At 35.6% G+C, this 12,055-nt stretch overlaps 5 protein-coding genes and 1 pseudogene across 5 annotated transcripts; all 6 read left to right on the forward strand.

Moving 5' to 3' along the window:
- Window positions 1-65: 65 nt before the first annotated feature.
- On the forward strand, window positions 66-1,868 carry LOC108566631 (annotated as a pseudogene).
- Window positions 1,869-2,109: 241 nt separating this feature from the next.
- Window positions 2,110-3,461, forward strand: LOC108566643 (sulfotransferase family cytosolic 1B member 1-like). The gene is made up of 5 exons (XM_017926634.1): window positions 2,110-2,297; window positions 2,370-2,466; window positions 2,524-2,677; window positions 2,891-3,011; window positions 3,066-3,461. The coding sequence occupies exons 1-5, from the start codon at window positions 2,111-2,113 to the stop codon at window positions 3,458-3,460; spliced, it is 954 nt and encodes a 317-aa protein (XP_017782123.1). The 5' UTR covers window position 2,110; the 3' UTR covers window position 3,461.
- Window positions 3,462-3,903: 442 nt separating this feature from the next.
- On the forward strand, window positions 3,904-5,383 carry LOC108566641 (sulfotransferase family cytosolic 1B member 1-like). Its single transcript, XM_017926630.1, has 5 exons — window positions 3,904-4,106; window positions 4,263-4,359; window positions 4,422-4,584; window positions 4,645-4,765; window positions 4,847-5,383. Exons 1-5 carry the CDS (start codon window positions 3,920-3,922, stop codon window positions 5,236-5,238), a joined length of 960 nt encoding a protein of 319 aa, XP_017782119.1. The 5' UTR covers window positions 3,904-3,919; the 3' UTR covers window positions 5,239-5,383.
- A 234-nt stretch (window positions 5,384-5,617) lies between these two features.
- On the forward strand, window positions 5,618-7,067 carry LOC108566639 (sulfotransferase family cytosolic 1B member 1-like). Its single transcript, XM_017926628.1, has 5 exons — window positions 5,618-5,831; window positions 5,967-6,063; window positions 6,121-6,283; window positions 6,342-6,462; window positions 6,544-7,067. The coding sequence occupies exons 1-5, from the start codon at window positions 5,645-5,647 to the stop codon at window positions 6,933-6,935; spliced, it is 960 nt and encodes a 319-aa protein (XP_017782117.1). The 5' UTR covers window positions 5,618-5,644; the 3' UTR covers window positions 6,936-7,067.
- Window positions 7,068-7,655: 588 nt separating this feature from the next.
- On the forward strand, window positions 7,656-9,271 carry LOC108566640 (sulfotransferase family cytosolic 1B member 1-like). Its single transcript, XM_017926629.1, has 5 exons — window positions 7,656-7,935; window positions 8,068-8,164; window positions 8,229-8,391; window positions 8,448-8,568; window positions 8,678-9,271. Exons 1-5 carry the CDS (start codon window positions 7,749-7,751, stop codon window positions 9,067-9,069), a joined length of 960 nt encoding a protein of 319 aa, XP_017782118.1. The 5' UTR covers window positions 7,656-7,748; the 3' UTR covers window positions 9,070-9,271.
- Window positions 9,272-10,139: 868 nt separating this feature from the next.
- Window positions 10,140-12,040, forward strand: LOC108566634 (sulfotransferase family cytosolic 1B member 1-like). The gene is made up of 5 exons (XM_017926623.1): window positions 10,140-10,430; window positions 10,562-10,658; window positions 11,153-11,315; window positions 11,379-11,499; window positions 11,566-12,040. The coding sequence occupies exons 1-5, from the start codon at window positions 10,244-10,246 to the stop codon at window positions 11,955-11,957; spliced, it is 960 nt and encodes a 319-aa protein (XP_017782112.1). The 5' UTR covers window positions 10,140-10,243; the 3' UTR covers window positions 11,958-12,040.
- Window positions 12,041-12,055: the final 15 nt, after the last annotated feature.

The raw sequence follows: 12,055 nt of genomic DNA on the forward strand, positions 1-12,055 counted from the left end.
GCAAAAACAAAAGAGAAACACAAAAAAAAAAAACGCATATCGATTTGTCAATGCGATGATCAAGCATGCGGAAAGTTGTGTATGTTTGTTTTTTTTGTTTTTGCGTTAAATTAAGCAAATGTTTGCTACAATTCTAATCTTTTCTTCTCGATGGAAACTTTTGCGTTTCGTATATAAAGTAGTTTCAGGAATTTTCGTTTTAATCAAGAGATCTTCTCAGACGACAGACCGAAGAGATAGAGGAAGTGATCAAAGAGGTGTACGTTTCACCGTTCAAATCGTCTTATCGGAGTTTCGAAGGTTACGTTTTCTCGTCGAATTTCGCAAGGTTCTGGCAGAGGATCGACGAGTTTGAGGTCTACGACGATGATGTCTGGGTCTCCAGTTACCCCAAATGCGGTAAGTCTAATCCAGTGTGTTTTGCATTTGGTTACCATGGTTATTCGCATCTTCTTCATTTCTTTTAAAAACAAAATGGTTTTCAATGTAAATGTCATTTTGTTTTTTTTTTTTAGAAACAAATGACATTTTTTATTTACATTCATAAACATTTCTAATCCATTTTTTTTTTATAAATGTGCGATAGTTTTTTTTATTTAATGAACGTCAAAGAGGTTGAGGAACTCATCTGGAAGGTTTACGTTCCGCCCTTCAACTTTTCTTACAATAGTTACCATGGTTACGTGTTGTTTACTAATTTTGTTAAGGTTGGAGAAGCGATCGAAGAGCTCGAAAATTAACAAAATATTGGAATTAAAGAAAAACAAACGAACAGTTTACAGCGAACAATTGAATTTGTTTCAGGAACTACGTGGATGCAGGAAATGGTTTGGTGCATCTGCAACGATTTGGATTTCGAAGGAGCTGAACAAGAATTGGACGAGAGATTTCCATTTTTGGAGTAAATTTAGAAGGAATCAAAGATTAATTCAATATTTTATTAAATTTCAGTTACATTTTCTTGTTCCCAGATGACGCTAGTATAGAGATACCGAGTTTCTTGAGATCTTTCGATTTACTTAAAAAAATGCCAAGACCTAGGTTCATCAAAACGCATCTACCGTGGGATTTACTACCGAAGCAAATCAGAACTTACCAAAAAAGACCTAAGGTATGCAATAATTTACTGTGACAACCCTCTGGTTGCTTGCAATTAACAATTGTAGGCATTTTTATTTGCATTCACGTTATGTTGGTTGCGTTTTGATTACAATGTTTTATTGTATAAAAACTGCTATAACTTAAAATTTACCATCAATAATTACAAAAAAAATGTTATCATTATATTAGAATATTGTCCAATGAGTATATTACTCAACTTTGTGTGCTTATTAATTGCAGATGATTCACGTAGCGAGAAACCCGAAGGACGCATGCGTCACATGAAGATGTTTGAGGGTTTCCAAGGCAACTTCGAGCAGCAATGGCAATTGTTCATCCACGACAAACGTGATTATTTTAAACGTGATTTGCAATCAAATAAATCTTGTTTTTTCAGTGGTTTGGTCACCGTTTTTCAAGAACGTCTTAAGCTACTTCCACAAACGCGACGAACCGAACATTCTGTTCATCAAGTACGAAGATTTGAAGAGGGATTTGGAGAAATCTTTGGTGGAAATTGCCGAGTTCTTAGGTGTTAATTTGAGAGATGATCAAGTGGAGAAGTTGAAGAAACTGCTGTTAATCATTCGAAGTTGACGGCTTTCGTGAAGAGCGTCAACGCGAAGAGTCGCGGCGATGAGTTCATCAGGAAGGGAAAAGCTGGTGGTTACAAGGAGGAAATGGACGAAGAAGTTGTTAAGATTTTCGATGATTGGATCGAAGTGAATCTTTCCAACACGGGATTGAACTTTGAAAATTTAGACTAAATTTTAATATCTTAGTGTTGTAATTTTTTTTAAATTACTTAAATTTTGTTAAAAATAAAATGTAAATTTATTCGCTTGTTTTTTTGTTTTAACATATAGATAAAATGCACGAGTGTGCAAACAAATGATGTCTGGCAATTGTTTGCTCGTCACGAAATCTTATCAATTTAAAAATAAAAAAAGTTGTTTTGTTCATTAAAATTCAGTTGTTTTATTCATTTGGTTTTGTGATCACCATGACGATGAAATTGATGAACGCCGAGGAAATGGAAGAGGTTATCCGGAAACTGTACGCGCCGGTGCGCAACTTCACTTACCAGAGTTTCCATGGTTACGTGTTGTATTCGAATTTCGCCAGGTATCAGAAGGAGATCGAAGATCTCCAGGTGTACGACGATGACGTCTGGGTGACCAGCTACCCGAAAAGCGGTGAGTCGTCTCTTGTTTTTCTCTGCGTTACCATGGAGAAGCAAAATTTAACAAGCGATTCTTTTGTTCCAGGAACCACTTGGACTCAGGAAATGGTGTGGTGCATCTGCAACGATTTGGATTTCGAAGGAGCCAAACAAAATATACACGAGAGATTTCCATTTATAGAGTAACAAAATGAAAAAAATTAATACAAATTTCAGTTTTAATTCAAATTTCGTTTCAGTTTCGTGCAAATCGATGATGGCGTTGCAGACTTACCGAAATTCTTGAAACCTTTGGAAATGCTGAAAGAAATGCCAAGACCGAGATTCATCAAAACGCATTTACCGTGGGATTTATTGCCAAAACAGATTAGAACTTTCGAAAAGAGACCTAAGGTATACAAAAATTTACTGTAAAAACCCTTTGATCGCTTGCAATTAACAATTGGCGAAGAAGTGTTTTAAGAAATTAGGCATTTTTAATTGCACTAGTGTTAAGTTGGTTGCGTTTTGTTGTCTAAAACCTCCAATAAATCAAAGTTTACAGTTGATAATTAGAACAAAAACAACGTAGATTAATGTGTTCTTCAATAGAATAAATAATTGCAGATAATTCACGTTGCGAGAAATCCCAAAGACGTCTGCGTCTCCTACTATCATCACATGAAGATGTTCAACGTTTTCCTAGGCAACTTCGAACAACAATGGCAATTGTTCATCAACGACAAACGTGATTATTCTTATAGAAACATGAAAATCTCAATAATCTTATTGTTAATTTCAGTGGTTTCGTCGCCGTTCTTCAAAAACGTTCTCAGCTACTTCGACCGATGCGACGAATCTAACATTCTGTTCATCAAGTACGAAGATCTGAAGAAGGATTTGGGTAAATCCGTTTTACAAGTTGCTGAGTTCTTAGGTGTTGATTTGAGTGAAGATCAAGTGGAGAAGTTGAAGGAACACTTGAGTTTCGAATCGATGAAGAACAATAAGGCTGTCAATCATACGGAGTTTATAGATTACGTCAGGACTGCAAATCCGAAGTGTTCAGGCGGTGAGTTCATCAGGAAGGGAAAAGCTGGTGGTTACAAGGAGGAAATGGACGAAGAAGTTGTTAAGATTTTCGATGAATGGATCGAAGCGAATCTTTCCAACACGAAACTCCGATTTGACTGTTAAATTTATTAATTATGAAAAAAAAAAAAATGTAAAAAACTTAAGAAAAAAATATAATTTGTTATTTGTTTCAATTTGAAATTAATATCTTATATCGATAACTCGACGAAAACAAGTGCGTATCGACACTTGTTTTCATTGAATTGTTGATATAATTTTTGTTTGTTTTATTTTCAAGGCCTACCAATGTTTTCAACTGTTTTTATTTAATTAATGCAACTGCAAAACGATTGTTGCGACAACAACAAACTTAGTTACAGTTGTCATGGTACAAAAAATAATTTGTTTCTTTGGAACAAGAACAATATTTATGCAAAAAGCTGTTCTGATCTTCATGTCTTATCTAGTTTGTTATGGAAATTATTAATTATCGAACGAAAAACCTTCTTTTCTACTCATTTATCGTTACAGACTTTCGTAAAATCATTTTAGTTGTCTTCCAAAGTTTGAGCAAGAATCGTCATGGAATTCAAGAGCGATTCGGAATTGATTGAACTGCGAGACAGGTACGGTCTGAGCAGTGCTAGGAAAGGATACGGAGAGTTCAAAGGTTACTCGCTTCCGGAGAGTTTTTCCAAGTATCAGAAGGAAATCGAAGATCTAGAAGTCTACGACGATGACGTCTGGGTCACCAGTTTCCCCAAATCCGGTAAATATCTGTTTGTTGCCATGACAATTTGTTAAATAACAATGAAACGTTAAAAAATTAGTTATAAATGTCAACAATGACGCGTTAAAGTCAAAGTTTTTTGGTTGTCATAGCTAAATGTCAAAGAAGATAGGTTAAGATACATTTTGTTGTCAGGGACAACGTGGACAGAAGAACTGGTTTGGTGCGTTGCCAACGATCTGGATTTTGAAGCGGCCAAAGTCGATGTGGATGAGAGGTTTCCGTTCGTCGAGTAAGAAAACTCGATTAGATTAAGTTTGCTTAAAGTTTAGAACTTATTTTCTTCTTTTTCAGATTCTGCATGTACTTCGGAATGGACGATCCCAACGACGCCATCCCGTACGTCAGAAGATCCATCGAATTTGTGAAGAGTAGGCCAAGACCGAGATTCATCAAATCGCATTTGCCGTGGGAATTAATGCCGAAGCAGATCAGAACTTTCGAGAGGAGACCGAAAGTGAGTTAGTTAGGTTCGTTTTTCAAAGCAATTTTGATGCAAAAGTTTCAAAACTTTTAGATAATCCACGTGGCAAGAAATCCGAAAGACGTCTGCGTCTCGTATTACCATCACGTCAGATTCTTGGAGAACTATTCGGGAGATTTCAATCTGTACGTTCAACTGTTTCTCAGAAACAAAGGTACTAAGGAAACAACAATTGCTAAGAAACGTCAACAATGACATTTGATGTCAATGTCAAACAAGTTTGTTTTTTTTACAGCCAACTACGCGCCGTTCTTCAATAACATCTTGAGCTATTGGAGCAGACGTTCAGAGCCGAACATCATTTTCCTGAAGTACGAAGACATGAAGAAGGATCTTCGCAGTATTTTGCTCCAAGTTACAGAGTTCCTAGGTTATGAATTGAGTGAAGATCAAGTGAAAACACTACTTCATCATCTCAGTTTCGAAGTGATGAAACACAATAAAGCGACGGATCATTCAAATCTTGCTGCGTTTTTGAAGAGCAAAGGTCTTCTGTTCAATCCGGACGGTGAATTTATGCGAACCGGAACTTCCGGTTCGTTCAAATCGGAAATGTCGCCGGCGATGATCGAGTATTTCAATCGATGGACGGAAGAGAATCTCGCAGATACTGGTTTAGAGTTGTAAGGTTATAGTAGCATTTGTTTTGAAAACAAATGAGGAATGAAAACGCTATTTTGATTTATACTCATGGCAACGAATGACAGCCTTCTAGTTCTTAGCTTGCATTATCTTAATTAAAAGTTTTTATGAAAAATGTGAATATGTTTATTAATGCTGAAACTTCAGTGAATAAAATTAGCGTATTTACATTTACGTAACTTCAGTGATTTCTACGTGTTTTTAATGACAAACTTTAAATAAATATTATCATATTTATTTCAATATAAATGCTGTTTTTCAAAACTTATCTAGTTTGTTGTGCAATTATAAATTATCGAAAACTTTTTTTTTTCTTATTTATTTGTTTATTTACAAACTTTCGTAAAGTGATTATTATCAGTAGTCTTGAAAAGTTCGAGCAAGTATCATCATGGAATTCAAGAGCGATTCGGAATTGATTGAACTGCGAGACAGGTACGGTCTGAGCAGCGCGAGGAAAGGATACGAAGAGTACAAAGGTTACGCTCTTCCCGATAATTTTTCCGAGTTTCAAAAGGAAATCGAAGATCTAGAAGTCTACGACGATGACGTCTGGGTCACCAGCTTCCCCAAATCCGGTGAATATCTGTTTTGTTACCATGGCAATTCGTTAAATAACAACGACACGTAAACGTCAAAGTTTGTTGGTTAATTTAAGTTTCGTGTTTACATGTAACTGTCATAGTGAAATCTTGTTGACTTTCTGTTGCCAGGGACGACATGGATGCAAGAATTGGTTTGGTGCGTTACCAACGATCTCGATTTCGAGGCGGCCAAAGTCGATCTGGACGAGAGGTTTCCGTTCATCGAGTAAGTGATTGAATTGATCTTTTTTTTTTTCCAATATTGATCCTACGAACTCTTCAGATTCTGCACTTTCGTCGGAATGGATGATCCCAATGACGCCGTCCCGTACATCAGAAGATCCGTCGAATTCTTGAAGAGCAGGCCAAGGCCGAGATTCGTCAAAACGCATTTGCCTTGGGAATTAATGCCGAAGCAGATCAGAACTTTCGAGAAGAGACCGAAAGTCAGCGAATTCGTCTGTTTTTGCTGAGCAATTCTGATGTCATTTTTTTTTATTGTAGATAATCCACGTGGCAAGAAATCCAAAAGACGTCTGCGTCTCCTATTACCATCACGCCAGATTCTTAGAGAACTATTCTGGAGACTTCAATCTGTTCGTTCAACTGTTTCTCAGAAACAAAGGTACTAAGAAAACAACAATTGCTAAGAAACGTCAACAATGACATTTGATGTCAATGTCAAACAAGTTTGTTTTTTTTACAGCCAACTACGCGCCGTTCTTCAATAACATCTTGAGCTATTGGAGCAGACGTTCCGAGCCGAACATCATTTTCCTGAAGTACGAAGACATGAAGAAAGATCTTCGTAGTGTTTTGCTGCTAGTTACAAAGTTCCTAGGTTATGAATTGAGCGAAGATCAAGTGAAAACACTACTTCATCATCTCAGTTTCGAAGTGATGAGGCACAACAAAGCGACGGATCATTCAAATCTTGCTGCGTTTTTGAAGAGTAAAGGTCTTCTGTTCAATCCGGACGGTGAGTTTATGCGAACCGGAACTTCCGGTTCGTTCAAATCGGAAATGTCGCCGGCGATGATCGAGTATTTCAATCGATGGACGGAGGAGAACCTCGCAGGAACCGGTTTAGAGTTGTGAGGTTATAGCAGCATTTGTTTTGAGAACAAATGAGGAATGAAAACGCTATTTTGATTTATTCTCATAGCAACGAATGATAATAATGTGTAGCAACTTTCTAGGTTTTGTTAATTAAACGTTTTTAAGAAAAAATAATTTGTTTAGTAATCTTGAAACTTCAGTGAATGAAATGAGCGTATTTAAATTTACATAACTTCAATGATTTCTACGTTATTAATTGATAAACTTTAAATAAATATCAGAAAAACAAAACACTTTTTAATTTCTATCTTGTTAATCAATAGTTTTGAAAAGAAAATGGAAAGTGAAAGTGACAAAAAATCTTATTATTAAACAATTTTGTTTTCATGTGTTATTTGATGCAAAATATTTCTTTATTATGATGCAATCGTTTGTTTTTTTTTTGTTTCTATCATTTAAAATTAATATCTTTCGATAAGCACTTGTTTTTATCGAAGTATTGATATAACATGTTTTTGTTTTCAAGGTTGTTTTTTATTAAATTAATGCAAAAATTAATGTTTGTTATGACAACAACTTTGTATCAGTTGTCATGGTATTAAAAAAAAACACAATCACTTGTTTTTGGAATAAAAATGCAATTTACGTTTTGCTAAAATGTTTTCATATTTGTTTTAATATAAATAATAAGAAATACTTTTCAAATCTTATCTGGTTTTGAAGTGTATATAGGCATTATCGAATGGGAGAGACCTTCATTTTTTTCATATTTATTTAATTATTTGTTTATAGACTTTGCCAAACGAGTAGAACTTGTTTCAGTTGTCTTCCAAAGTTCGAGCAAGTATCATCATGGAATTCAAGAGCGATTCGGAATTGATTGAACTGCGAGACAGGTACGGTCTGAGCAGTGCGAGGAAAGGATACGGAGAGTTCAAAGGTTACTCGCTTCCGGAGAGTTTTTCCAAGTATCAGAAGGAAATCGAAGATCTAGAAGTCTACGACGATGACGTCTGGGTCACCAGCTTCCCCAAATCAGGTAAATATCAGTTTTGTTACCATGGCAATTCGTTAAATAACAATGGCATTGCAAGTCATTCTTTGACATTAATGACTTGCAAATGTCAAAGTTTGTTGGTTAAATTAAATGTTGTTGTTTTTCTGTTGCTAGGGACGACATGGACGGAAGAGTTGGTTTGGTGCGTTGCCAACGATCTCGATTTCGAAGCGGCCAAAGTCGATCTGGACGAGAGGTTTCCGTTCATCGAGTAAGTGAATACAAATTTGAAACAAAATAAAGTTTAAAACTTTTTTTTTTCTGTTCCCTTTCAGATTCTGTGTATTCTTCGGAATGGACGATCCCAACAACGCCGTCCCGTACGTCAGAAGATCCTTGGAATTTTTGAAGAGTAGGCCTCGACCGAGATTCATCAAAACGCATTTACCTTGGGAATTACTGCCGAAGCAGATCAGAACTTTCGAGAGGAGACCGAAAGTCAGTTAGGTTTGTTTTGTAAAGCAATTTTGATGAAAAAATTTCGAAATTTTTAGATAATCCACGTGGCGAGAAATCCGAAAGACGTCTGCGTCTCGTTCTACCATCACGTCAGATTCTTGGAGAACTATTCGGGAGATTTCAATCTGTACGTTCAACTGTTTCTCAGAAACAAAGGTACTAAGAAAACAACAATTGCTAACAAAACAAAAGCTTAAAAATAACAAACGTCAAAAATGACATTTGATGTCAACAAACAGTCAAACGAATTTGTTTTTTTTTACAGCCAACTACACACCGTTCTTCAATAACATCTTGGGATATTGGAACAGACGTTCTGAACCGAACATCATTTTCTTGAAGTACGAAGACATGAAGAAGGATCTTCGCAGTATTTTGCTGCAAGTTACTAAGTTCCTAGGTTACGAATTGAGAGAAGATCAAGTGAAAACACTGCTTCATCATCTGAGTTTCGAAGTGATGAAACACAACAAAGCGACGGATCATTCAACTGTTGCTGGGTTTTTGAAGAGTAAAGGTCTTCTGTTCAATCCGGACGGTGAGTTTATGCGAACCGGAACTTCCGGTTCGTTCAAATCGGAAATGTCGCCGGCGATGATCGAGTATTTCAATCGGTGGACGAAGGAGAACCTCGCAGGAACCGGTTTAGAATTGTGAGGTTATAACAGCATTTGTTTTGAGAACAAATGAGGAATGAAAACGCTATTGTGATTTATACTCATGGCAACGAATGATAATAATGTGTAACAGCCTTCTAGTTTTTAGCTTGCATTATGTTAATTAAAAGTTTTTAAGAAAAAAATAAGAGTGTTCATTAATCTAGAAACTTCAGTGAATAAAATGAGCGTAATTATGTTTATATAACGTGAATGGTTTCTTCGCAAATGATAAACTATAATTAAATGTCACCTTCTTGTTATTAGCTAGTATCTTCAGAACCAACAGATTTTAAAAGAAAACTAAATACGTATATTAATCTAGATTCTTCAGTAAATAAAATGAGCGTAAAAAAGTGTTTACAGCTGAATTGGTTTCTTCTGGAAATATTTACAAACTTCAGTGATTCATTGTCGATAAATCAACAAAAATATATCAATTTTTATACTAAATTTTGCTTCAAACTTTAGTTTTAAACATTCTCATTACAAAATTAAGTGAACAAATGTGTACTTCACGTTTAGCAACGAACTTTTGTATTCAATTAATCGACAAAAAAAAATAGATTTTAGTGTATAATTTAATAACCAAAGTTCTCAAAGAGAATATTAAAAAAGCATATTAATCTAAAATATTCAATGATTAAAATAAGTATAAATTTATATTAATAACTGTATTGGTATCTTCGTAAATTAACAACTAAATTTAGTGTTTTTTTAATTGTTGACATATCAAAAATAAAATTCGTTTTTTTTTCTAATTAATCATTTGAAATTATTGAATTTTTAATAAGTTTATTAATGTTGAAAATTCAGAGAATGCAATGAGTGTAAAAACATGACTGTAACTTGATTAGTTTCTTCGTAAATTAATAAACAAACTTTAGAAATGGAAAGTGTTTTTTTTATATTGCAGTTGTAAATCAGAGATAATTATAAGCAAATTCGTTGCGTAATTTTTGCGCTCGACGATGATATTAAAAAAAAAAACAAACAAAACAGTTAATCGCATTAAAAATAGAGAATTCGTTTTTTTTTTATTATTATCTCAGTTCTATTTGTACACATGACTGACGAAAATCGCGTTCAGTCGTAAAACCAACGGCATTCGGTTTAGAGGTGAAGCAGTAGGCCTTGCATTAAACGAAACAATCGAAAACAAAGAGATTAAAATAATGGAAATCAAGAGTGCCGAAGAGCTGGACGAGTTGCGCAACCAGCATTGCTTGAGCAGCGCGAGGAAAGGATACGGCGTGTTCAAAGGTTACGCTCTTCCGGAGAACTTCGCCAAGTATCAGAAGGAAATCGAAGATCTGGAAGTGTACGACGATGACGTCTGGGTCACCAGTTTCCCGAAATGCGGTAAAAATTGTTTACTTTTTTTATTGTTTTCATCTCCATGGAGATGCAATTGTTTTAATTCGAAAAACAATTGAAAAAAACAAAAACAAAATGTGTACTTGCATATTATCATGTTTGTTTTCTGTTGCCAGGGACGACATGGACCCAAGAAATGGTCTGGTGCATCGCCAACGATCTCGATTTCGAGGCGGCCAAGGTCGATCTGGACGAGAGGTTTCCATTCGTCGAGTAAGTTTTTGTTTTGTTTCGTTCAATTGTTAATTGAAAACAAAATCAATATACAGCCCAATTTTCATTTGTCTCTATATATATATATATATTCCCTAGCAACCAAATAAATTTGAACAAACAATAGATGAGCGAAACAAATGCGATAGAAGTGAAAACAAATGAAGTTAACATTTCGAAATTAGGTTAAATTGCAATAATCACGGCGTGTTTGTGCTTCTATTTTAAACAAGATGTTAGATTACATTTTAATTTGAAGTCTCGTCTCGTTATCAGTCGTTCTGAATAATTTGCATATCATTCCGTATAATTTTAAACAACTTAAATATGAAACGCAAACAGTCTGTAAATATCTATGTGAAACGTGACAATTCGTAAACATTCGTTGCTATGAATCACTAAAATGTGAAGAAAATGATCTTTCGAGCGTCAATTTTGAACGTGAATTATAGGCGAAACGGCTAGAAAATCACTAAAACTGTGTCTTTTCGCAGATACTGTGTTCTTTTTGGAATCGATTGTCCGAACGATTCGCTACCGAATGTGAGGAAATCCATCGAATATCTGAAGAGCAAGCCGAGGCCGAGGTTCGTGAAGACGCATTTACCATGGGAACTGTTGCCAAAACAAATCAGAAACTTCGAGAGGAGACCAAAAGTACCTTTGCGAATTTGCAATGAACTCTATTTTAATATTTTCGATTTTATTTTTTTTTGGTAGATAATTCACGTTGCAAGAAATCCGAAAGACGTGTGCGTCTCGTATTACCATCACCTGAGATTGTTGGAAAACTATTCGGGTGATCTCGATCTTCACATGCAGCTGTTCGTCAAGAACAAACGTAAACAAATAACCATGGTAACGAACATTAAAGATTGATAAGTGTTTTTGTTTTTAATGGTCGCAGTTGGTTGGACGCCGTTCTTCGACAATATCCTTGGTTACTGGAAGAGACGGTCCGAATCGAACATCATTTTCCTGAAGTACGAAGATATGAAGAAGGATCTGCGCAGCGTTGTCGTCGAAGTGAGCGATTTCCTTGGCGTGAAATTGGATGAGGATCAGATGAAAAGGTTGCTGCATCATCTCAGTTTTGAGCAGATGAAGAACAACTCTTCGACGGATCATTCCGCACTCGTCTCGTTCTTGAAATCGAAAGGTCTTTGCTACAATCCCGGCGGTGTTTTCATGAGGAGCGGAGATACGGGATCATTCAAATCCGAGATGTCGCCGAAGATGATCGAGTTCATTGATCGATGGACCGAAGAGAATCTGGCTGGAACCGGACTCAAATTCTAACATTACATCCAAAGAAAAATTATAGTAATTTGCTCAATTCGATGTCATAATTTAAAATTAAAAATTATTTTTTTGTGAATTAATTTAGAACCGCATTC

This window comes from Nicrophorus vespilloides, unplaced genomic scaffold (assembly GCF_001412225.1).
Source record: "Nicrophorus vespilloides isolate i.1.1-1 unplaced genomic scaffold, Nicve_v1.0, whole genome shotgun sequence".
Taxonomy (NCBI): Eukaryota; Metazoa; Arthropoda; class Insecta; order Coleoptera; family Silphidae; genus Nicrophorus; species Nicrophorus vespilloides.